At 34.9% G+C, this 24,663-nt stretch overlaps 1 protein-coding gene across 1 annotated transcript in view; it reads left to right on the top strand.

Annotated features, from left to right (window-relative positions):
* Positions 1-24,663, top strand: part of CSMD1 (CUB and Sushi multiple domains 1) — a 1,314,206-nt gene that overhangs the window by 1,052,089 nt on the left and 237,454 nt on the right. Inside the window, exons 24-26 of the mRNA XM_075498045.1 lie at positions 10,641-10,832; positions 16,262-16,388; positions 18,865-19,067. Coding sequence (XP_075354160.1) covers positions 10,641-10,832; positions 16,262-16,388; positions 18,865-19,067 — 522 coding nt within the window. The remainder of the gene's footprint in view (positions 1-10,640; positions 10,833-16,261; positions 16,389-18,864; positions 19,068-24,663) is intronic.

Raw genomic sequence — 24,663 nt, 5'->3', positions numbered from 1 at the left:
GGTCTTTAACTTTCAGTCCTGTCTGTGCCATACTGGTTTTTATAAGCTTGTACAAATCTTTTTCCATGTTTCAATCCATCCTTTATGTTCACAGTGACTTGATGTTGGGGTTTAACCCCAGCCAGCAACTAAGCACCACCCAGCTGCTCACTCACTCCCCCTCCCCCCCAGTGGGATGGGGGAGAGAATCAGAAGAGTAAAAGTGAGAAAACTCGTGGGTTGAGATAAAAACAGTTTAATAGGGAAAGCTAAAGTTCAGCACGCAAGCAAAGCAAAACAAGGAATTCATTCACTGCTTCCCATGGGCAGGCAGGTGTTCAGCCATCTCCAGGAAAGCAGGGCTCCATCACGCGTAACGGTTACTTGGGAAGACAAACACCATCACTCCAAACAGCCCCCCTTCTCTTTTCTTCCCCCAGCGTTATATGCTGAGCATGACATCATATGGTGTGGAATGTCCCTTTGGCCAGCTGGGGTCAGCTGTCCCAGCCATGTCCCCTCCCAACTTCTTGTGCACCCCCAGCCTACTTGTTGGTGGGGTGGTGTGAGAAGCAGAAAAGGCCTTGACTCTGTGTAAGCACTGCTCAGCAGTAACTAAAACATTCCTGTATTAGCAACGCTGTTTTCAGCACAAATCCAAAACATAGCCCCATACCAGCTACTATGAAGAAAATTAAGTCTATCCCGGCCAAAACCAGCACACTTGATTACTCTAAGAGTGAGTATTCTAGAAAAGACTGTGAGGAAATGAGTGCATTGGTAATCACTGAAGCATTTGGTAGGTGTTAAGCCAAAGTACCTCACACTAAATAACACAAGAAAAAAATGCATGTGTTCATGTTATTTCTTCTTTTCTCCCCCCCCCCCCCCCCCGAAAGGTCAGACCAGTGCTCTTCTCACAAGTAACCTACAGAATATTTTTAAGTACTGACTGTATCAGTCATTTCCCAACTGATTATAAAGGGGGTTAGACATGGAGCGTACCTGAAGATATCTTTCTATAGACACTTGAAGTTAAAGATCTTAAACTGACATAGAATCTCACCTTTAATCCCTGCTTCTCTTATATTGAGTATAAATTATAATTAATTATTCATTTCTTGCTGATTGCAAAGCTTACTTGTATGCTTTCTATATATGCACAGTAATCATCTTGATGCAGGCACAAGTATTTGCATACCTATCTATTGCAAGTATTGTTATTTATTAAAAGTATTTTCTTTCAATAAAATCATCACATACAAAAGCTGTCTTCTACTACTTGTTTACATGTATTTAACTTGCTTCTTAAACTTGTTTTGCTTTGTTTTGTTTTGCTTTGTATGTGTGGATGCTATAGCTGAAAAGGGGAGAACAGAAATTTTGCATAGGACACATGGACACAAAGAATCTGGTTTGAAATTGGTGAGGAATGGGCTTAAAACTTTTTGTAACATACTTATTACAGAAGAAAATTACAGGAAAGAGTTCTTTTCTTTTTCATTTTATGCTCAAAAGACCTGTTACTGACAACATGTATTAACATCACTATTTTACATGTTTTACATGTTTACATAAATTTTATTACATGTTGCTTATGTAAAGAAAAAGTGCTGAAACTCCTATTAGAAAGTATTATCCATTGAATGACTGTCTCACCAATATTGTCAAACATGAATGGTCAATACATTGCAAAACTTTTAAGAAATTGAAAGTGTACCTCTCAATTTCCAAAGGATACAAAGCAGCAGTTATCATTACTTATTGTGAACTCATTCTGCTGTACAAGATATAGAAATATATCAGTTTATTTGAAAAACATGGCTCCTTTGGTATCTTTCTGATGACCCGTGTTAGAATGTAAAATATTCAGTCACCAAGACATAAAAATATTTCAGACCTCCTTACAAAAACTTTACAGATCCAAGAGCAAGAGCTAATTTTGTCCCAGTGCATACAGCCCATGCTCATTTGTCATGCTAGGCTCTTTGAAAGTTCATACAAGTTTCTGACACCTGACTATAGCCACATTATCCAAAAGCTTTTCTTTCTATAGACTTTTCTATCATTCTAATTAAGTAGAGATTTTGTAATTGGCACATTTTCCACTACATAATATAGACTTTTTTTTCTCTACAACTGTAGGTTTCAATAGCACATAAATGGTTCCGAGACAGAATGAAAATGCCAAGAACTCTCATTTTGAATTGCATTGATTTAATTAAATAGATTATGTTATGGATGTTTAAGATGCAACAACTACAGAATGAGTATTTGTTGACATTTACATACATTTAGAAATCCATTATAGACTCTGAACATTAACTCAAGTACCATTTCATACTTTTAATTATTCTTTGGTAGTTCAAAAATGATTCTGTGTAAAACATACAGATTATGTTTAGGAGCTTAAATTACTTGAGATTTAGATAATACTAACAGAGTTCTTGATGTTTCCAGTGTTTTCACATTACCTTGCTTTTTTAATATTAAAACATTTGTTAATATTTCCATGTATGTAGTGAAATAGGATTTATATATTTATTTGCCCTTCTTTTTTGGTGTCATCCCAAAATATTTTACCACATCACTTTCAGAACCTGAACATAGATTATACATAATTTATGAGTTCTATCTTCCATGGCAAGTAGAAGTGAAAAGACAACATTACCTTTTCGCTGAGCAGGGCCCACCCAGTCTATACTTACGGTATAGTAAGTAATATAATTATTAGAGATTACTGGGAGAAGAGACTGTGGGTGTCAGTCTCTTCTCCCAAGTAATTAGCGATAGGACAAGAGGAAATGGCCTCAAGTTGCATCAGGAGAGGTTTAGATTGGATATTAGGAAAAATTTCTTTACTGAAAGGGTGGTCAAGCATTGGAACAGGCTGCCCAGAGAGGTGGTGGAGTCACCATCCCTGGAGGAGTTCAAAAAACATGTAGGCATGGCACTTTGTGACATGGTTTAGTAGGCATGGAGGTGTTGGGTTGACAGTTGGACTAGATGATCTTAGAGGTCTTTTCCAACCTTAATGATTCTGTGATTCTATGAATAAACACTATTTGGAGTCCCATGGAGTGTGCTTTTAATCCTTTAGTGCTTAACATATGAACTGCAAAATCTCTTTTACATTCAGAATAATTAACTCCTTATGGCTTGTCTTGTGAAGTTTTTATGGGGATTAGTGGTATGGCTGTTTTAATAGCATTTCCCTATCTGTAACAAACAGTAATATTAATAGGAATTTATATGAATATAAATTTACTCATCTAAGATGAGATCATTGATAGTGTTGACCTACACCTATATGCTATGTATCATGTTTTCAGGACCTCTTCTTCTTTAGATTAGACATCTGAAGTTTTGCAAATACCTCAGCTGGCATTTCTTTTAAAATGTCTTTACAGTTTTGTCTGGTAGGCTTTCTATTTAGAGTTCATACTGCAAACTGCCAGAGTCCACAGAAGTTACAACACAGGTTCATGTTTTTTTGAATTTACAAGAAGAAATTCCCTCCAAATTATTTTGGTTTTTTTTTTACAGTATGGTAGCTACAGTATTTCTTGGCTTGGTGGTTACAGTGTTCTGGGATCACATCTGAGGCCAAGGTTCCATGATAATTAAAAATTAATCTGTGCAGCATCAGAACACCCAGCAGTGCAAATCTGACCTGAATCTTGCACAAACACATGACTGAATTCCTGTAAAACTAACTAGAACATACAGGAGGAAACTTACGACCATTTTGTGCTTCTACGCCACTTTTATATATGGTTTGGCATAAAGTCATAATGGCATTGACAAACAATACTTAATCCAACATAATACTTGTAAATAAAGTTAACCTGTCAGAAATTGTTGAACAAATTTGCACCATGGGACCACAGTATTAAGGGCTGTGATGTTACATTTATTTTACTGTCAGTTCAATTATTTCCTGTTTTAAAACTGTTCTCTTCCATCTCCATTAATTGCCATAGTATACTTTGTGCAAATGTATGAACAAGGTTTAGTAAGCCAGAAAGAAAAAAAGGAAGGAATAAAGCCCTGCAGCCTTATTTCTTAGGTGCTTATAAGGGACCTATATTCTGGTCCCTAATAACAGTGTGCTAATAGGTTCTACTAAGACAGACATAATGTAACATGCCTCAGCATTCCTTTGTGTAGGAAGTAAAATTTGGATGAGTACCATAGCTTAAAATTCAGTGTCTTTCTTGCGTTTGTCCGCTTTCTAGACCAGGAACTCACAACTTTTTTTTTTCTCATACTCTTCATAGAAGTCTTAGTATTGAACTCAAGGTTAGAGTTTCCAAGTAGGGACAAAATACCTAAAGGTTTGTAATGCATACCTTTTAGGTGTTTACTTTTTTGTGTGTCTGGCTTTAGGAGAATGACTATTTCAAAATACTTTAAGACTTCTTCCAGAAATAGGAGTAGGAAATGACTTATTTTAGGTTACTTATTTTTCATATAGCCACTGTAGGTTTACATGCAGTGTAAACGCACACATATATATATCTATATGGTAAGTAAACTGTATTCTTCCTTTCAAAATAGGTGAGGAGAACATTTGCAGATATCTCAGGACTTCATCAGCTTCTGTTAAAAGTACACTGTACTATATAGAATCCCTGAGAATTTCTCTTGGGGACACAAAATGAACATTCGCTTCTTCTACCTGAATTCATACTGAAGACAGGTTTTGGAGGGTACAAACTTGAAGCTGAACTGAAAAGTGTGCTCCAAGGATGCACTTAGCATACTCCAATCATTAATGGACACAAAAGCTAGTCCAAAGTGAAAACACTTTAGTGCAGATAGTGTGGATACTGTGTTCTCAGCTTCCTTGTTTCACTGCCCAGATTTCCTTCTACTGTACTGCACTACTTATGTAGATAAAATCACAGTACCCATCATAATTAAACTGACTTGAAAGAAGTTGTAATTAATGGTCTACATACATTATAGACATGCCAATAATTTTTACCCTGACAACTGGTATTTCTACATTCCTGATTATTTATATCAAATATGACAGAACAAATCACATTGTATAAATAGTGTCAGGAGGTGATAGCCAATCATCAGGATGTATTCTGGCTGGTTTGGTTTTAATTTAACTGGCTTTTATCCATTCATTGTTCTGATAATCCTATAATGAAACTCAGGAATAAGATAATTGGCAGCAATTTACCAGTACAATAATCTTGCTCAGAAGTAAGAATATTGGCAGAATTTCTCTCACTGCTGGCTTGTTTCAATGTCAGGTAAACCCAAGTACTATGATTGTATGGAGCTCATGACCATATTTTCCCACTGTGAAAGTTCACAGCATCTACTTTAACACTGAAGTTCTGTTGCAACATTTCAACAATGAGTTTTCACAATAATATGGTCCTTTATAACAAATTACACCAGATGTACAAGAGCATCAAGGAAAAAGGGAATGGAAAGTTCTATTTTTTTTGTGTATGATGAGAAGGGGAAGAAATTGGATAAGAAGAGCTGGAAAAGCAGCTTGCCTGCAAACACACAGGGCAAGATCCTGCTATATTTGCACACGATTAGCAGAACTTTTCCTTTGCCTGTGGAAAAGTGTAGCAAACATGTGGCCACAAATTATGTGCCATCATTCTTATATTTTTTCTAGACCATTCAAAGTGGCATTTTTAAAATTTGGCATAAAAGCCAGCAATTAGTTTGTTGGATGTCGTTACAGGGAATATTCTATTTTTCAGATACAAAAAGCAATAATACTCCTTATTTTGTCATACTGAAGGTTTTTACCTCATTTTTTTCTAGGCATAATATTGTGAAAACAACCCTAAAAATTGAGACTATCAATCACTGGAATTTTCCTGAATTAGCAATAATTAGAAGGTATTAAAATCAGTATTAATTTTCCAAGGTGGTCTTTTGATAAAAATATCTGAATAATCTGAACAAAACAGCAAATTAAGGGTTTAGTGTCTCAAGGATATTTAAATTTAGGTTTTACATTTTTGCTTCCAGTTAGATATTTTTATTTGCATGTTATTTTTTTCTGTATTGTGTGTGAAATAGGAAATCGAATTCTGATACCCAAGACAGTGAGTGGTTATGTTCTTTACAATCAGCTTATCTAACACTTTACCCCAAATAAATATTTGATTAGATTTGAGTTTAAAACAGACTGACAGAAAATCTTAACTCCTCTATTGATATAAATGCTCCCACAGAGTCTCAAAAATAAGATTTAGAAAAGCAATTTATTTCTGTATGGGACTTCATGTCCTCTGACACATGCACAGGCTGAGAAATTCCTGTATATACTGTTGTGTGCTCAGACATAATGTCTTTACCAAAGCTGTTTTTTCCTACTTATAACTTGCAGAGGTATTTTGTCATTTACAGATAAAGAAATACAATTCAGTGAGTATTTGTAGAGTATGAGGCTCTTGAAGAAGCAGGCAATTCACCTAGAGATAGTGCTATTGACAGGTGAAAAAGTCTTTCTGTATTTGGAGAATGATGGCTCAAGAAGAACTGTAAAGTATGCTAGATTTAGAGACAGTTCATCTACATTTATGGTATTATGTTAAAAGAGTAAATGGACAAAATCATTAAATTTCATGTGATTGATCTAGACGGCCTGAGGTGGAGGATAGGAAGAGCCAGTAATGAATTAACTCATTTATTATCTTGTTATTGCAACACTAATTGAATTTTATGTTATATGTAGAAGTTCTAGGCAAACTTACTTACTTACTTTAATTATTTATTTATTTATTTAGTAGTATTTTATTTCTTTATAAACATACACACACCTACACAAACTTTTGTAATGAAAATCTATATATTTTAACATGTGGATGCTATAACATATACATACTGCATATGGAGCGATATCACAGAAGTAATTTCAGAACCGTTAGTCAAAATAATGCCAAAGACTAGTAAATCATTTTACAGGTTGGATATTTTATGCTTAAAATAAACAAAACCAAACAATTCTTTTTTCTTTTTTTTTTGGCTCTTCCTAAATGCCAAATCTCAATCTACAATTTGAATTAAATTTCTGTCTTCAGAAAAATTGGGTTTAGGACAAAGACTTTCTATAAAAACCCCAGTAAGTTTTTATGTTAATAAGTAGTATCAACATTTCATCTAATGATTAATTTCATATCTTTGTATCAGATTATATTTAATTCAATTATAGTATTCTAATGTAGTAGTAAAGTGAATGTCAACCTGTGATCTGTGGGGCCTCATGGACTTCTGCCATAGTGTCTGCAAATGTAATCAAGAAAAGCAAGCTTATTTTCAATAGAGATAGGCTTTTATAGTACTGTAGCTCACTTTGGAGAACTTGTAGCAGTCTACACAACAAAGGAGGTGGAAAACCTCTATGTTAGTGGATACTTGAAGGTATAAGTGACTTACAATAATGATGTGAACTATTAATAAGCTAGAGGAAAAACAAAGGTCTTTTGTGCTACTCAGTCCTATTTCAAAGCAAGAATAGAGAAAGTGCAGGCAGGCTACTGTAGGCTTCTGTCAAACTTCTAAAGCTTGTGGCAGGATCTCTTTTAACTCTTCATGTCAGTGAGGTTTCAGAAGGCCTCAGGGATCATTATTGCAGATGAGGAGAAAATGGAATAGTGTATCTATCTGCCATGTATACTGTGCAAATTGTAAAAAGATAAACACACTAAACTTGGTTTTGCACCATTCAGGAAGCCCTTATTCTGATGAATGAGGGGATCTAGTGCCTTTTATAGACACATCATCCTACAGAAGCAGAACTGCAAAAAGGAGAGAAGAAATAAGATTATCCGGCATTGCATCATATATATTTACACACTTGTGCAAAACTGAATGCTAAGTAAGTGGAATATATGAAACAATAGCAAGTCAGAACAAAAATTTTATCCCAGTCTTGACATCTTCTGTAGTGAAGATGGCTATATAGCAGACTAGAAGGGCTTGTTTGTCCAAAAGTTTGTTTCATGTCACCCAAATTTATCTGTTGGTCCTATAAAAGATACTACCTCTCCCTGACAACCTTTTCTTCTTTATGTGGTAGATGATAGTGGAGAATCAATCTCTTGTGTAGCTTTCTAACTATATTTCAGTCTTATGGAAAGCTTATTTCACCACACACAAATAGATTCTTTAATCAGGGAAGTTTCTTCTGTCAATCACACGCCACTGCCAATGATAACAAAATGTTGCACCTACTAAAGCATGGGAAAGTATCTAAAAGCAGCTGGCAGAGAAATAGTGGTACACTGGCTCATGCTGTCAAATCATCATTAAAATATCATCACATTATCAAACAACTTACATTTTCAGTGTTTAAAATAAATGTCTTTGTATGTTTAATAAGGAGATTAAAATAATGAAATATAGCTATTTCTTGTGAAGTTCAACTCATCTGAATGACCTAATCATCTTGGCTCTTTTTATAGTGAATGAAGAGAAATAGACCTTTTTAGATTTCCACAGTTCATCCAATCTATTTTAGGTACCTACTTTAGGATGAGATTAATCATACCCCATAAGTTACTATTAACTCTAAAAGACAGGCAACTGGTTTAGATATGGCTGTTTATGTAATCGATGCTGAGAGTTAGTTAAAATGAATGCTACCCCTTTTGTCTGGAAACTGAGTGTGTTTGCTTGTTTCATTTTTGTCAACAAAATGAAATTGAAAGGATGTGCAAATATTCACATGGAAACAATCTTTTAGCAAGGGAATAATGATAAAACTCTATGATCCATTTGTACTGTGTGTGATTATACATACTTCTGGGACATAGGCTACACCTCTGTTAGTAAACTAAACATTGTCAGGGCAAGAATATGAGTGTGGGAAAGTGATTGTCTAGACTGCTGAAATGTTAGGGTAAATGCTAGCATGCTTCTAGCTTGGGTTGTCTAGCACTCTCCCAAACAATCTCAGGCATAATGTAGTAGACAGTGTGAGCTAAATTCCCAGGAAATGGCTTGTAGACAGACATGCTGTTTTGAAGGGTAATTGACTTCAACAGTGCATGGCTGTGCTCAGAGCATGCTCATTGGTCTTGGGGCTTGACGTTTCTTAAGATATTAGCACAGATAGAGATGCAGTGTCTATATGATGGAATAGCATTCTTTTTTGAGAGGGATTCCTTTTCTCTAACGCTACTTAAAATTCTGAGCTACTATAGCCTACTGTATAAAGCGAGAACCTAGGCTCAGTTTACAGTAAAGGCAAAAAATAAGTAATTCCAGAAGCTGATTGAACTGACTGATCTTAGACAGCTATCTAAAAACAAGTTGGTTTGTTCTCTTGAGATTTATATGTCTCTACTGACTATGAAAGTAGCCTAAGCTAATTAGTTCAAATTCAGCCCTCTAATTTTCAGAAGGCTGAAGTTATGACAGGTAAATCCCAAACATTGTGTCCAATTTACGAACGAAGAAAACAAAGGCATTTTGTGTTTTCAGAGGACTCAGTTGTTGGACAGCTTTACAATCTGTACAGGAGGAAAATCAAGATATTAGACTACTTTCTATTTTTTCAACTGAGGTTGATCTTTTCACCTTCTGGAGAAAGGCAATGAGAAAAATGTGATACCAACTCTATTTTGTGTATTTGTAAAATAACGAAAGGTCATCTATGGATATGTTATTTACCATAAAGATGTCTGATTCTCTCCTAATTATTGAAAGGCCTCATGTAGAGAATAAGCTGAAAACAGCAAACTGAAAGGAAGACCAGCAGCCTGATTCAGAACCATATAATGAAGGAAGCTGTTCAGTAAAATAAGGACAGCAAAATGGAAACCATTTGTCGAGTCAGAATTACTTCCTTGGGGACATGACAGTAATTAATGAAAAATCCACAAATCTGACTGGAGTTGAGAAAGATGAATTTGGAACCACTCTTTATATTGCTCCAAGAACTGGACCTCAATGCAAGAGGAGAGATTTAGACTGCATGTTTATGTTTTAGCAATGCTATATGGAGAAAATGCAGAGAGGAAAGGGTCAAATATGGAAAGAGTTGTAGCTGCTCCGAGTAGAACTGCTCATTCCAAGGAGCACAGAAGAAGCTGTTTATCGCATTCAGCATGTTAATAGGCCAAAAAGAGGAATTCTAATTGAAAATGAGTATAGGAATATTTCTTCATTTTCAGCAGAGAAGAAACTGAAGCCATGCTATCTTGACACTAGGATGGATGAAATAACCTTTGCATTTTCTTCCTGAGTTCCCACTATGGTCTGCTGGCTTCGTTATGGAGCTTAGATGAGGAGGTGAAGCTCCCACTTAGTGCCAAATACAGCGTCGATACTGCTTCCTTTCCTCTGAATAAAAATAATGAAATAACAGAAGTGGTATAAATTAATAAATTGCTCACTAATCTCTTTTGGGGTACTGTAGATAATATGCTTTCTTCAATAAACTGATGCCATAATCAAATATCCAACGAATAATTAGTTCTTGGTGTTTCAGTTTCTGATTTACTCAAATTATACATAATTTATCTTTGGTCACTGTGGATACATCTAATGTAATTGAATAATGAGAATATAATTTGCATCAAGATCAGATTCATTGGCATTATATTTTTGTTGATATTTTATATCTTTGGGGTTTTTTTCTTCTTTTCCCTTCCCATTTCTGTTTGCAGGTTTTGACCTAGTGAAGTGTGAAGATCCTGGCATACCAAATTATGGCTACAAGATCCGAGACGAAGGGCATTTTATAGACACTGTCATTTTATACAGCTGTAATCCTGGCTATACAATGCATGGTAGTAGTATTATGACCTGCTTAAGTGGAGATCGAAGAGTTTGGGACAAACCTTTGCCTACTTGCATAGGTAATATAGATTGTGACAATGAAAGATTTTGGTCTGGTGTTTCAAGAAAAAAATCTAATATTCTGTCTTTCTATACTTTATCATATGATAACAGTGTAAACATACTTTAAAGTTCAAGTAACGATTTACTGTGGATATCCAAGTATAACTTCTCTGAAACAGATGTCTGGCTAGTAATGGCTAGAAAACTGCTGGGGAACACTACTTTCTGTAGGGTAGCCTTTGATGAAAGACTACTGCTTTGGTTCTGATGATATCCTGCGTCATCGAGTCTGATATGCTATCACAGGCAGTGGTATTATCTAAACACTTCACAAGCTAAGCAAACGCCATCATAAAGCAAATTAAGATTTTTTTTTTACCTTATCTCTTTTCATCAGAAATTATTTCAGCATCTCATTCCTATGAAGCTAATTTCTAATTTTCACCCCATATTGGTGAATTGTTTTATCTGCGTGCTCTTGAGTCATTGTTGCCATGCTAGGATACCCCATCTGTCAGAGCCTTGAGATAGACCTTTTCTTTAAATATCACATCTTCAAGTCTGTAAAACTGTGTTTCATTACAACCAACATAAATGTGAAATAGAGAAGTACTAGGCGAGATGTATAAAATAACTGAACACCAGTATAGCTATTGCCCATTGTGCCTTTGCTAGGCAGTTTCTCTCTTCCAGTTTTGCTTTCCAGTCCAGCAATTACCAGTGACTTCCTGAGTTCAAGTTTCCCATGGACTTCCCATGAGTCATTGGGAAAGTCTTTCTTTCGATGTGTCTTCTGATGCTTAGTTTTTGCCTCTGCTGCCTGCTGCAGGCAGGCCACCAACTGCTTTCAGCACTCACCTGACCTATAGGATCCTTGCTTGTTGCCTCTCTCCCATATCGGGTGCTACATTCTCCATTCCAGGAGCTGCTTCCTGCTGAACACATTCACAGACCTGAAGTCTACAAAGGAGCAAGCTCCCTTGCTTTCAAAAGTTCAGCTTACCCAGAGGGTAAGTGCAAGAAAAACATAAGTGAACAGCATTTCTGCTCTCTTAGTAAAGGTGTTATTTTTCCCACTTGATTCTAGAATTCTATCTCTAAGTTTTCTCTTATATATATGACAGGTTGAAACAACTCTTTCCAGGTTTTATTTAAAAACTTTTCCAGGTTTTTATACATTCAAGTCCTCAAGCTATTCAGTTTAATTGGCTAGCTTCCTTTTCCTCTAAGTTTGCCCTTTTGTAGAGAAGAGCCATAATTAGTCCTACCTTTGCCTATCTCCCCATTTAATTTAAATGAAGTCATTACTCTAAGGTCATTTTCTGTGATATTTTCTTGTGCCTGTGTTCACCATCAAGTAAGTATTTGAATCAATTCTAAAATACTTGTTGGTTCCAAGTCTATTAGGAGAATAAATCCATCTGTCTATCTATTTCCTTTTCTTAGCATGATGATTTGTCCTCTAATCTGTGTGTGGGATGTTAAAATCTCAACCATACAGTATTTAAAAAAAAAAAAGACAAAAAATCATGTATATTCCAATCTGACCTGGAGGAAGATAGGAACCAAGGATCAAGTGAATCTAAAGGAAATTCCCATCTTTGCTCCTGTAGAACATCTTTCATAACCCTTCTCCAAAATATTTTTGACCAATATGTATGTTTTTTCATGCTGACTTTATTTAGTTTACTGCATCACTGCTATGTAATGTTCCCTCCACTCCCATATCTCTATCTGTATTTCCAGTTTTCTTGATAATAGTATATTTTTAAACTTCTATATCCCATTTATGATTGCTACTCTTTTTTTTTTTTCATTATACTTTGATTTTGTACCTTGCATTACTAGATTTGGTTTCTCAATTTTGTTGCTAAGCTTTTGGAATCATTTGTACCAAAAATCTCTTATTTCTTGAGGATCTCACTTCATCTGTAAGTGGAATTATGTCCCAATTTCAATAGAATGGTCAATTTTCTTTTAGTATCCTGAGACAGAGTTTGTTCTTGCTTTCTGTCTGTTCAACCACAAAGCTATAGTTCTATGTACATTTATCTCTTTAAATATCTTTTTATTTGCTGTCCTTGTTCCTATCTTTAAAATCAAATTTGAGAATTGCATCAGTTTTGTATAAACTCCCTCTTCCTGTTTCTCAATTTAAAACTCTTCTGAAACATAAATTAGCCCCCCAAGAAGTCAATGTTCTCTATTCTTTCTGAAAATCTTCTAAAGGTGAATCTTTCTAAACAGCCTTTCACAAACAGTCTGTTACCTTCATTAAATTCTTGTTTTTTCTACTGTTCTGTCCACAGGAAAACTTGTCATGAAGATCCCTGAAAACTCAGTTAGCATCTGCAGATCATTTCATGCTCTCTTTTTTTCCCCTCCAGTGTTATTTATATAATCCTTTCTTTCTTCAGTTTTATCTTACGCTATCACCGTTTTATCTCTTCCTACTCTGATTTGACTGGCTTCCTTGTCTTCCTTTTTCTTAAGTTGTCATGAACTTCCAAACATCACTTTCTTTCTTAGACACATTTTCTTAATATCCTCCTGTTTGTGAATACCTGTTCTTTTTTCCTTTTTGTGTTTTAGATCAGCATTTGATATTTACTGTTGTCTCCAGTGACATTTACATTCATCATTGTCTTTACAATCATTTCAATCTCATTCGCAAAAAATTTAAAACCCATACATAGACATATTCCATATATTCTACGCCTAGTCATCTTCAGTGATACACTATTATATTGGTCTTAGCATTCATTTTCATTTTCTCTATGTTCTAAGCCTTAATGATGAAAAACAATGAACTCCTGTGATTCCTTCTCTAGAATATTATAGAACTTGATTGAATATAAGTCACTTCTATTAGTTATATTATAGCTATCTATATAGTATATTCTTTGAGGTGGTGATTTTACAGTGATTTTACAGTCATTTCTGCATATTAAAAACAAACTTTTTGGATTTTTTGTTAGAATCACTCTTGAAAGTTTACTTTTGATCTGCTTCTAATTTGGATATTTTTTAAAAAATATATGAACTGTATAATGCTTCATCCCAAATTTTATCATGTATTCTGTTTCTAAATAAGTCTTCTCATAATTCTAAAGGAAATCTGTCAATTAGTTTGAGTTTAAATAATTTTGGTTTCACTGAGTTATCTTGAGTTCTTTGGTAAATAGGGTACTGTATCAGTCATTTCTTTATCTGTAGTTATCTATCACAGCAATTATTGCATTCTGAACTTTCTTGTATAATGAAAATTAACTGAAATCTTAGGCAAAGGTTATGTTTGAAGAAATTATGTATTAAAGCAGCTTTCTGCTCTGATTCTATAAATAATATATAGTGTTTTGAGTGATTAAACCAGCAGGATAGGTAAGTAAATCAGTCACCTTGTTTTGTCTACAGTTATTTTCCTTCCTGGTAACAATTTGGTTGTCAGCAGTGACTTGGAGGCATGTATAAGACTTATTATTTGTTAGGAGTGTTTCTGATAGATTATTTGGTCCAACTGCCATGTTTCTTTCATCATTTGTGTCTTACACTATGCTGGCCATACAGCTGTGCTTGAAGAGTTCCCCATGGTAGCATTTTTTAATATCACTACTTGTAAGGCAACACTGTAAATGAAGTAGGAATTCAGGTACATTACTTAACTGAATAGTTAGTGATCCGTTTTGGTTCAGTGGCACCTAACTGTTACACAAGTCCAGTTTCATCAGAGTGCGTCTTTATACTGGCCAGACAATAGCATGATGCTCTAAACAAGCAACATAAAAATAATTTGGTTCTGGATGCTTAGCACTGCAATTGGTCTCTCCACAAAGTTAAGATAGCATTGATAATAAAAATGTTTTAAAGCAGACACTGCATACTTTCGAATCATAGCTTTCTGATTTACTCTCTTACTTTGTGGACATATGGCATTTAAATTTTTAAATACTAAAGGAAATTACTAGGTGACAACTAATTGCTTTTTGATGTAATTAAAGTTGAAGTTATATAGAAGTAACTTGAAAGCATTCAAGTTACTTCCTAAACTAAGGACATTTTGACATTAGAACAGAGAAGGCGATTTTAATTACAAAACCCAATGCTGTAAAGTCTGAATTTGAGCATTCAGTGTTACTTAGAAAAGCCAAACGTGTTAGATGGGATATTTCTGAAGCATTTTTGCTCTCTTGCTGTTGCTAAAATTGTGCTTTTGTAGTCTCAGTTCATATTGAACTACTCTTGTCAGTAAAATAACATAATCACAGAAATATGGTTTATTGCTTTATAACAAGATAGGAATGAGATTGTTATATGTGCATTTTTAACTCATGTGCATGTGTCTCGTCCCACTCGGTGGGTTGCAAGATGCGTGAATCTTTTAGATTCCCCAACGGTTTGAGTACCGACAAAAGCTGATCTCTGCTCGGCAAAGCCGTGTAGTCGGTAGAGTCACGACAATGACTCAGAGGAACAGTCTATCCCACCTCTGACACCAAATTAATGTCTCGTCCCACTCGGTGGGTTGCGAGATGGGTGAATCTTTTTTATTCCCCGAGGGTTAGTGTACCGACAAAGGCCAATCTCTGCTCAGCAGAGCCGCGTGGTTGGTAGAGTCACGACAATGACTCAGAGGAACAGTCTGGCCAGCAACTTTATTAACTGGTGAATTCCACAAACAGACAAACTTAACAAACTGGCAAGCTCAATGAACGCACACGGGCGATTTGGCAATGGAGATGTTTTCCGGGCAACCCATCACAATTTATCCCAAACTTGCATATATTGGAAGAGTACAGGGAGAGAGAAGCGAGAAAAGGAAAGGAAAGGAAAAGAGGAGGAAAGAGAAAGAAAAACTATCACCACCCTTGGATCCCGCGATGACAAGATGTGGCATTCCTCCAGTGGTGGGCGCGTGCGTGGTTCCCCGGAGGGCGTGTCTTTTATAGGCTAATCCCCGCCTCCATATACGCCCCTTCAGGACTTACATGGTTCTTGTTCTAGAAAGTTCTCAATCTTCTGCGCAGGCACTGGGGGAGGGGGGTGGTCGCGAGGGGTCTCTCAGGCAGTTGCAAGCCCCTTCCTCAGATAAACCCTGTGTGACCTCTGGCCATACAAGGTCAGGTCCGGCAGAACCTGAAACCGTGCATCCTCCGATGCGCTCTCGACGTCCCGCACGTCCCGCTCTCGCTCCTGCTCTCCCCCAGCCTGTGCTCCCCTACCTGCCGTCGCCATGCAAATAGCGCCTCAAGTCGCCACAATGTTTGAGACATTAACTCTTTCAGTCTCTCGCAGCACGTCCTGGCTTACATGTATATGTACTACTTCAGAGATATTAGGTCATTCTGTTACCTTTTTAGAAGACAGAGAGGTGTGGAATGGACAGAAAATGGAAGTGCAAAATATTATGGTCTTGTTAAAATAAATGTAATCCTTACTTATTTTGTAGCTGAGTGTGGTGGTCGAATTCATGCTGCTACGTCGGGGCGCATTTTGTCCCCTGGTTACCCAGCACCGTATGACAATAATCTTCATTGTACTTGGATTATTGAAGCAGATCCAGGAAAGACAATAAGGTACATGCTTAATTTCAATATTTATTGTTGACTTCAGTATTTTATAAATTATAGTCTATGCCTTACATTCTCACACTCTTCTACACAATTTTTTGTTTATTAACTCCTCCTTACATTAATAAAGTTGATGCTTGTCATGCTGGCATTTATAAGTGCCATTCCTCTAGGGAACCTGGGTACCTAAATTGTGTAGGGGACACCTAGGCATCTAATTCAGAACTGTGAATTCCATTAGATAATGTGGCCTATATATCTTCAGTGTGGTAGAGCAGTGCACTACTATGCCTTTTTCTATCTGTAAACAAGATAAAGTGCCAAGCCGTCAATTTTGGTTTCAAAATTCTTCCCTTGAGTATTGTAATGACATTCTTTTATATCTTACTGTCACATTCAATGTAATAATTTGTTTTAAATTGAATATAATTATTCAACACTATTTCTTAAATACACTGCCTCAAGCAGCCGTAAAATTCCTGACTCTCTGCCAGGAGTGCTCAGACATCAGGCATCTTGGACCTTGTTGGGTATCTATTAGGAACTGTCTTTTTGTCATGAATGCTTTGATCTGATGAGGATTTGACAATTAACAGCAGCAGCAGAAAAGATTAGTGCTATAAAGCTTTATATATGACTCTGAAGGGTTTTCATTCTCCATTCCTACTCTTTTCCACCATATCATTAACATATATAACAATTTGAATTGTGTATCAGACTTTTTCCCCATAATCAGTTGAGTAATAAGACCAGCAACAGCTCAGAAGATGTTGCAAATAATCAAATTTGATAAAAATGATGAGATTTTAATAAGAAGCACATACAGAACTGAGGAAATGCTTAATAGATAAGGACTGGAAGATTTCTCCACATAGAGTAGGCAGCATAACAAAAAAAAGAAGAAAGTAGAAGAATACAGAAAATGAGGAAAATGCAACTGGTGACTAATGCACGAAATAAAGGTACATGCCAAGAAATGAATGATGGAATCTAGAGCTTTTATTTCTGTAATGATTTATGGAAAGATGATGGAAGGATTCAAGAGCTCAGGCAGAAGGAAATTAGTAATACAAGAAGAACTTTTAAAACCATTTTTCCTCATCAGTTTGACATACTGACAAGAAAGACTATCATACTTTGCTGTTGATGTATAGCTAAATCACTCGAATGGAAGGAATACCAATATTTAAAGACTATTTCAGCTCAGCTTTGCTGTAGTAACACACAGATTCAAAAACTTTGAAATGGCAAATTCTGTTCAATATTCAAGCTAGTTTGTCCACTCCCAACAGGAATTTGCTGTGAAAGCAAGAATGTAACAGAAACATTTAACTTCTAATCAAGATAGATACTCTTAATTTCTGTCATTTTAAAATAATTTATTGATACTAATAGGTTTAATGATATGCAACAGAGATTAGTTTTATACTCCAGTGACAGGAAAGAACTATGTGAATGTGTTACTTCAGAGTATTACCTATTTATTTATTTTGAGCAAAAAGTTAGCAAATAGTAAGCTGTTTCATTATTCAGTTTAGGTGGACAATAGTTTTAACTGATCACGTAAATGAAAATTATTACTTTTTAAAATTAAACAGGCAAAAATATAAGCAAATGGCAAGTTATTCTACTGGGAGGGTTTTTTTCCTTTTTTATTTTTAGTAATCCTGTTTCACTAAACCAAATAATTAATTCACTCCATCATACGTGATTTCAATGCATCATTTACATTTAAATTACAATTTTCAAATTAATGATTTCCAATTAATAACAAATGTAATGAATAAATATCAACACGCAACTATTTGAAACAAAAAAGAAGTTTTGATATTTACCTATTAGATTTCTTCAATGTGAAAAATGTACATAGTCAGAACTTGAAGTCGATGCACATTTTTTGACTAACAACATAGCGTTCTTGAACACCTTTCTAAATCTAATATTTTACCAGGAGATTAATACAGATTATTCTATTATAATGTAATTTTATATTTTATGAATCTTGACATAAGGCAAAGATAGGATAATACATTTTCTGGTTTCGTATAGGAAAGAAAATGCCATGCTGACAGAATTCCCTGTGCTATGTATGCTACTGTCCAGTAGCTACTGCTTTTTTTCAATTGCATATAATTCAAGCCAATCAGTGTTCTTGGTATCCTCATTTGAATAAAGAGAGGAAATCTTTGATGAAATCATAGTTCTTATCCCTTAAAATATCTATCATAAAAATAAGTTAATTTATATAATTATGCACCATAATGGTGTTTTCTGTAATTCAGGCATTTATAGAACAGAATAGCATCTCTCTTACAAGATGAGCTCATCCAACAGGAAAAATGGATAACTCTTCAGGACCACCAGCCCTTCTTCAGTCCTAAACCGCATCTCAAAACTAAATACAATTTGGGAATGATTGCTTGGAGTTTTGTGTAATTGTGTTTAATGAGTAATGTACAGTGCTTTTACTTTCTCTTTGCAGTCTGCATTTTATTGTTTTTGACACTGAGGTCGCTCATGACATCTTGAAGGTATGGGATGGGCCTATTGAGAGCAGCATACTTCTGAAAGAATGGAGTGGCTCAGCCCTTCCAGAGGATATTCACAGCACTTTCAACTCATTAACATTACAATTTGACAGTGACTTCTTCATCAGCAAATCAGGCTTCTCCATTCAGTTTTCAAGTATGTAAATATTTTTTCATCTCAAATACAATAACTATATACACTATTTATATGCATTATTCTTATATATATGAACTGTTTCTCATCTTACAACTTCCTCAGTCTTTAAAAAAAAGCCTATATTATTTTAATTATATTATATATTTATGTAAACATCTATGACTAGGGTGAATTTTTGGATTTGCTTTGAATGTTTAAGTTTTCTTATTCCTTGTTTTGTACAGCAACCACATGCATAGCATTATCTAATTAGCATTATTTAACAAGTCAAAATGGGTTTGTACATATATAAATGTTCTTCTGCACTGATAGTTTTAAATGTTCCCACCAGTGCTACCTAATAATATATTATTTTGTGTTTATAATTTATGTTGTTTGGGTTTTTTTCCTCACAACATTGGTTGCATGATGTGTCATTTTTATGACCTTAACCACTGTTTGTGTACATGATTAAACTGAAAAATAAAATATATCTTACCATATTGAAATACATTTAAAAATTTACTATTAAACTAATCAAATTAATCTTCAAGTCTAAAGTGAAAGCTCCTCTGTATACAGAGGAGCTGTGATCGATATTGTATATTGTAAAACTGAGTATGTGGAGTTTTTCTATGATATTATGACTGAAGTGTAAAAGAGTGAGGGTAGGGCTGCAGGGATACTATATCATTGTCTTTGACTTAGTCATTGCATCCTTATATATCTAGATATAATGTATGTAAGTGTATTTCTGCTCAGGAACATAGGCAAATTATGAATTAATAGAATATGTGAGAGTAGCAGTATTATTTGAAACTTTCTCTGTAAGTGCTGTCATTCAGAAGTAAAGGGCACTAATAAGCTTTCAGTCATTATTATTAGCATGAGGAAATATACTTTGGGGGTTCCTGGTCTCTAAATAATGCATTTTACAGTTACCTGATTACTTTATTTTGTTTGATTTTTCTGAATGTTGTACCCCGCAAACCACAGACTCTTTCATCAGCCCTAAGATACCTAGTTAAAAACATGCAAAATGAATTAAAGACAAAGAGCAAAATAAATGTTTCTAAAATTTCTGACCAGTGTGCTATATAATATGCTGCTTTTAATGTCGTTTGAAAAAAGTTAAATTTTACTTTTGTGGAAATTAAGGGGTTTTTTACCCTGTTAGGGTTAGCAAACACATTTTATGTTGTATTATATGAAAATGTTTATAAGTTCATGCACAAAATTTGAAAGGAGGAAAATATTTTAGCAGTTAGATTTGTCAACACATTCTTTGACCTTCAGTGATACTTATAGTAAGTAGGAGACGATTTAATGCTTTAAGGGTGAAGAACTGATTTTGTCATCTTAGTATAATATCTGATGGATGCACTCAGTGATCATGCTGGCAATTGCAGTGTACGTCTTACTGGAATTAATTGGAATTAGTGATGAAGAACTGAATGCCTCAGCTCAAGTAAAGGGAAAATGATATTAAAGTTTCATTCACCCTGCTTGACAAGTGGAATGTTTTATTAATTTTTTAATTGTAAGGAGTAAAAAATACGATTTAAGGAATATGTTAAAGTAAATGTTAAATTATTTCATCTAAAAATAAGAGCTTAGTTTATTTAGTCTCCTTGAGGCAATGGGAAGACCACTGTGGCCTTGATCTGTAAAGGATTTAAACTGATTAATCTATGCCTAAGTGAGGATCTTTGCATACTTTAGTATTCATCATGTGTTCAAACTGTAGGCCAGTTTATAGCAAAGCTGCACAGAATATTAAAATTTCACTACTTTAGTAGTTTGTAGCTCAATGAATAAGAGAGTCTTGAGTTGCTTAAACTTTTTTCTGGTAATTGCAGAAGATGTAGATGTTTTATTACAACTTCTGTGAAGGTAACTGCTCCAGTTTTGTGTCTTTGTGTCACGTGAAGAATTTTCAAGTGTTCCATTTATTAATGAGCATATTTTATTTAAATATTAATGACAATCCAAGAAGTAAACTTCAGGTGCAGAATTGCACAGGATTAGAAAACCTTCAATTATCTGGACCTCTTACACATGCAACTTCTGTATTGGATTGTGCAATTGAGATGAGTTTCTACGTCAATGAACATCCAATTATGGAATCATACAAAGGATATACATCTGAGAGTATCAGGTCAAATGAACAGCTTAAAGACAAAGGATTAAAGTGCTAACCTTCAGCTGGAGATTTTGTTTCACTGTGCTGTGAATGTGCTGATTACTTTCTATACTTTGCACTCTAGAATGCCCTTATTGCATCTGCCTAAAAAAGAGGTGCTGGGAAAGGATAGTATGAGGTAGATCAGAAAATATCACCTATAAATTACTTACTGCTGATTGTAAATATATTTAGAGGTATTTTAAATGAAAAAATGTAAGTGGCTGAAACTTACAAAGTGTTTGAACACTATTAAAAGTGCCTTGTCTTGCCCACTCTGCTCAGCATATAGAGCATGAGGACATGAACTGACAAGAGTGATTATGTTAATTGTAATCAGCCTAATGCTTTTCATTAAAACTTAATTACCATTTAATCATGCATAAAAGGACAAAAAATGGAGTTCACTATACAAAATTGACCTTTACTCTGGGAGTTAAATACGGTTAAACTATGTATTACAAGCCAGGGATGTCAACCAGCTCTTTCTGGTCACCATGCAAAAAGTGAACAGAAGAAGGGTATAGGCAAATTTGGTATTTGGCTTCTTTATTGCAAAGAAACAAAGTTACTGGCAGCAAAAACTTCCTGCCTAAGTTAACCATAAAAAAGAAGTTTTCTAGCCTAGCTTAATTCTGTCCTACATGTCTAAATGGGATAAATTGCCCTTTGAAGTTGCTTTTTCTTTTTATCAGCTATAGGTCTAGTTACATTAACATATACTAAACCTCAAACTTCTGGACATCTAAGGGCAGGTGAAATGAATCCTACCTATCTTTTCACAGGTGTCTAGTTCCCTTTGAGATGCCATAAAGTATCCTGGCTAGTCTCCATCTACCTCTCCAGTAGGTCACACACCAATAAGTCCTTGGTCATATCTTCCAGTCCTGTGAAGATACCTTGGATATTGTAAGGCATCTTGAATGAGACTAGCCACCTATGTTGAAGCAGATCAATCTTGCCCTGAATGTTTAATCTTCAGCTGCTCTAGACTTCTGAAAGCACTTGGATCCCACGCTAGTGGATGGTCCATTGCTTTTATTGACCGTAAGCTTATTTCATTGAGAGCTTATTTATATCTAATCATATAATTTGTTTAGTTAGTATTTAACAAAACCCACTTCTAACAAGAGAAGTGGCAGATGATAGGAACAGCACTGGCAGTTGCTAGTCATATTATCATTCTTACAGACTCAGCCTTATTTTAACAATACCTTTGTTAGGTTCTACCCTTACAATCTACCCTTTTTTCTTGAACTAAATTCTCAGCTGTTGTAACTTAAGAGAACTGTATCCTTTTCTTAAACTAAATGATGCATTCATAGTTCCTCAGCTGGTTTCATATATTTTACTCCTCAAGGCTATAATACATCAAAGGATTATTTGCACTCTTCTTATAAAGGAAAAAACATTTTTGGAAATGTCTCGCTTTTCTAGAGTCAGACCCATCTATGATAGCTTTCTATGCCTACCTCTGGTTCTATGGCATTGTTAATTTCTCTTAGTCACAGTATTCTGTAAGCATACACTTTAATTAACGATATACCTATCTCTACTTTCATGTGAACAGAAGGTTATCTTTTTTTTGCTAATAGAGAACAACTTGCAAAAAGTTAATGAAGTAGCAAAGAGTTTTTACTCAATTTCTTTGTAATATTTCTATCTTATTAGAAGAACTTCAGACACTCATTTTATTAAAAGCAAATATATAAAATGAAGGCATTTGTATAGTTGAGTTAGTCCAATTTTGTTTCTTTCTGTCGTTTGCTTGCTCTCCCAATATTTTTAAAATTTGTTCTTGAAGAAAATGCAGAGATAAGCAATAAAGAGTAAAGATGCCTGACTAAATTTTTGTCTTAACAACACAAGTCATCAATTATGATAATAAAAATAAACAACGTATACCAACCAGTTAATTGGAACAATTATTTGGAAATTATTGTGTCTGATGTTGACACATCTGTTGATATCTTATTTCCTCTGACAAAAGCTTAAGCATCAGCAGTTCTGTGTTCGATAGTTTCTAATGACACTGGACTTAATCTGACAAATCTGTTTAAACAATGATGCCTGCTTCTGTCCAGTTTTGTAATTCCATTTGAACATTTATTTGTCTACAACAGTTCTTACAGTAAATGTGTGACCTATCTTGAACTATTAGAGTACTGTTGTCTTGTAAATTGTTCTTTTCTTGCTGAGATATCTTTTAATCACTTGCCTAATAGCCTGAGCTACTACATTTAAGTAGTATAAGAATTTCCATGACAGAATCTTCATTGCTAGGATTCGTCATGCAATTGTTCCAGTTCGATTCACAATTAAATTATCAAGAAAAGGAGGTTAGCACAAAAATATATTTTAAAAGAAATTTACACATGCATAATCACATATCTGCCTTACTAAGTTTTGAGTTCAAGTAAAATTAAATCCATTAAGACATCCCTGGTTAAAATAAATAAAAGGACACAAGACACAAGAATTCAAGGTTCCCTTTTAAAGTCTGTAACCTAATCATTTCACAGTTCAGTCTCTTCTATTGCTTTCTGTGATGGTATAAAAGTTGCATTATATACTCACAATAACACAGTTTCATTAGCATGAAACTGTGTCATAGCATTCCTATCCATCACCTATCCATGGCTTGGGCAAGGCATCCTCAGCCTCTTGGGGGCAGCAGTTCTTAATTTGGTTCCTGTGGAACTAAGCAGAAATGAAACTTGTAGGTTACTTTGATGGTTGTCTCTAAACTTGTGAGCTTTTGTACTTCAGACTTAATGAAAGAAGCTGCATTAGCATTTGGGTTTCTTTTTTCTTTACAGTCTTGGACAATACAAGATATTTAAATATGTAGTTGATGCTAATTGGCACAGTTCTTAGTCTGTACATTTAGGTACATTACATGAGATACTTTTTAGAGAGCAAATACTACTCTTTCACATTTGAAAATGTTTGTCAGTCTGAAATCACTGCAAATCCTATGTACATTGTCTCAGCTTTGATATTCCCAAATCATTCTCAAACGTATTATGCAAGCATAATGCACTAAACAGGGGAAGCTTGAGCATTGCCTGCAATTTACAAGCCTAGCTCCTGAACAGTCTTTATTATTTTTACAACCATGTGGAGTAGAAAAATAGTCTCTGCAGCACAACACTACAGCAAATGGCTTACATGATTGTTTACCGCAGACATAGTGAAATCGATATTGATGAAGGTGATTTTTTTTTTCTTGAGCTACAATAGATTACAAGCTAAACAAACTGATAAAAAGAAGTGTCCTTCAGGTGAAAGATAAATTAGGCACAAATCTAACACATTGCTCACAAAGCTACAGACACACAAATATACAGTGTGTCATATTCTCAAAAACAGTCTCCTATTGATTTTGACTGAAGTTTTAAATCAACTTTGAAAATGTAATTGGGTGGCCAAATC

The sequence above is a fragment of the Mycteria americana genome, chromosome 3, assembly GCF_035582795.1.
Source record: "Mycteria americana isolate JAX WOST 10 ecotype Jacksonville Zoo and Gardens chromosome 3, USCA_MyAme_1.0, whole genome shotgun sequence".
Classification (NCBI taxonomy): Eukaryota; Metazoa; Chordata; class Aves; order Ciconiiformes; family Ciconiidae; genus Mycteria; species Mycteria americana.
This window is presented reverse-complemented; position numbering and strand designations above follow the sequence as displayed.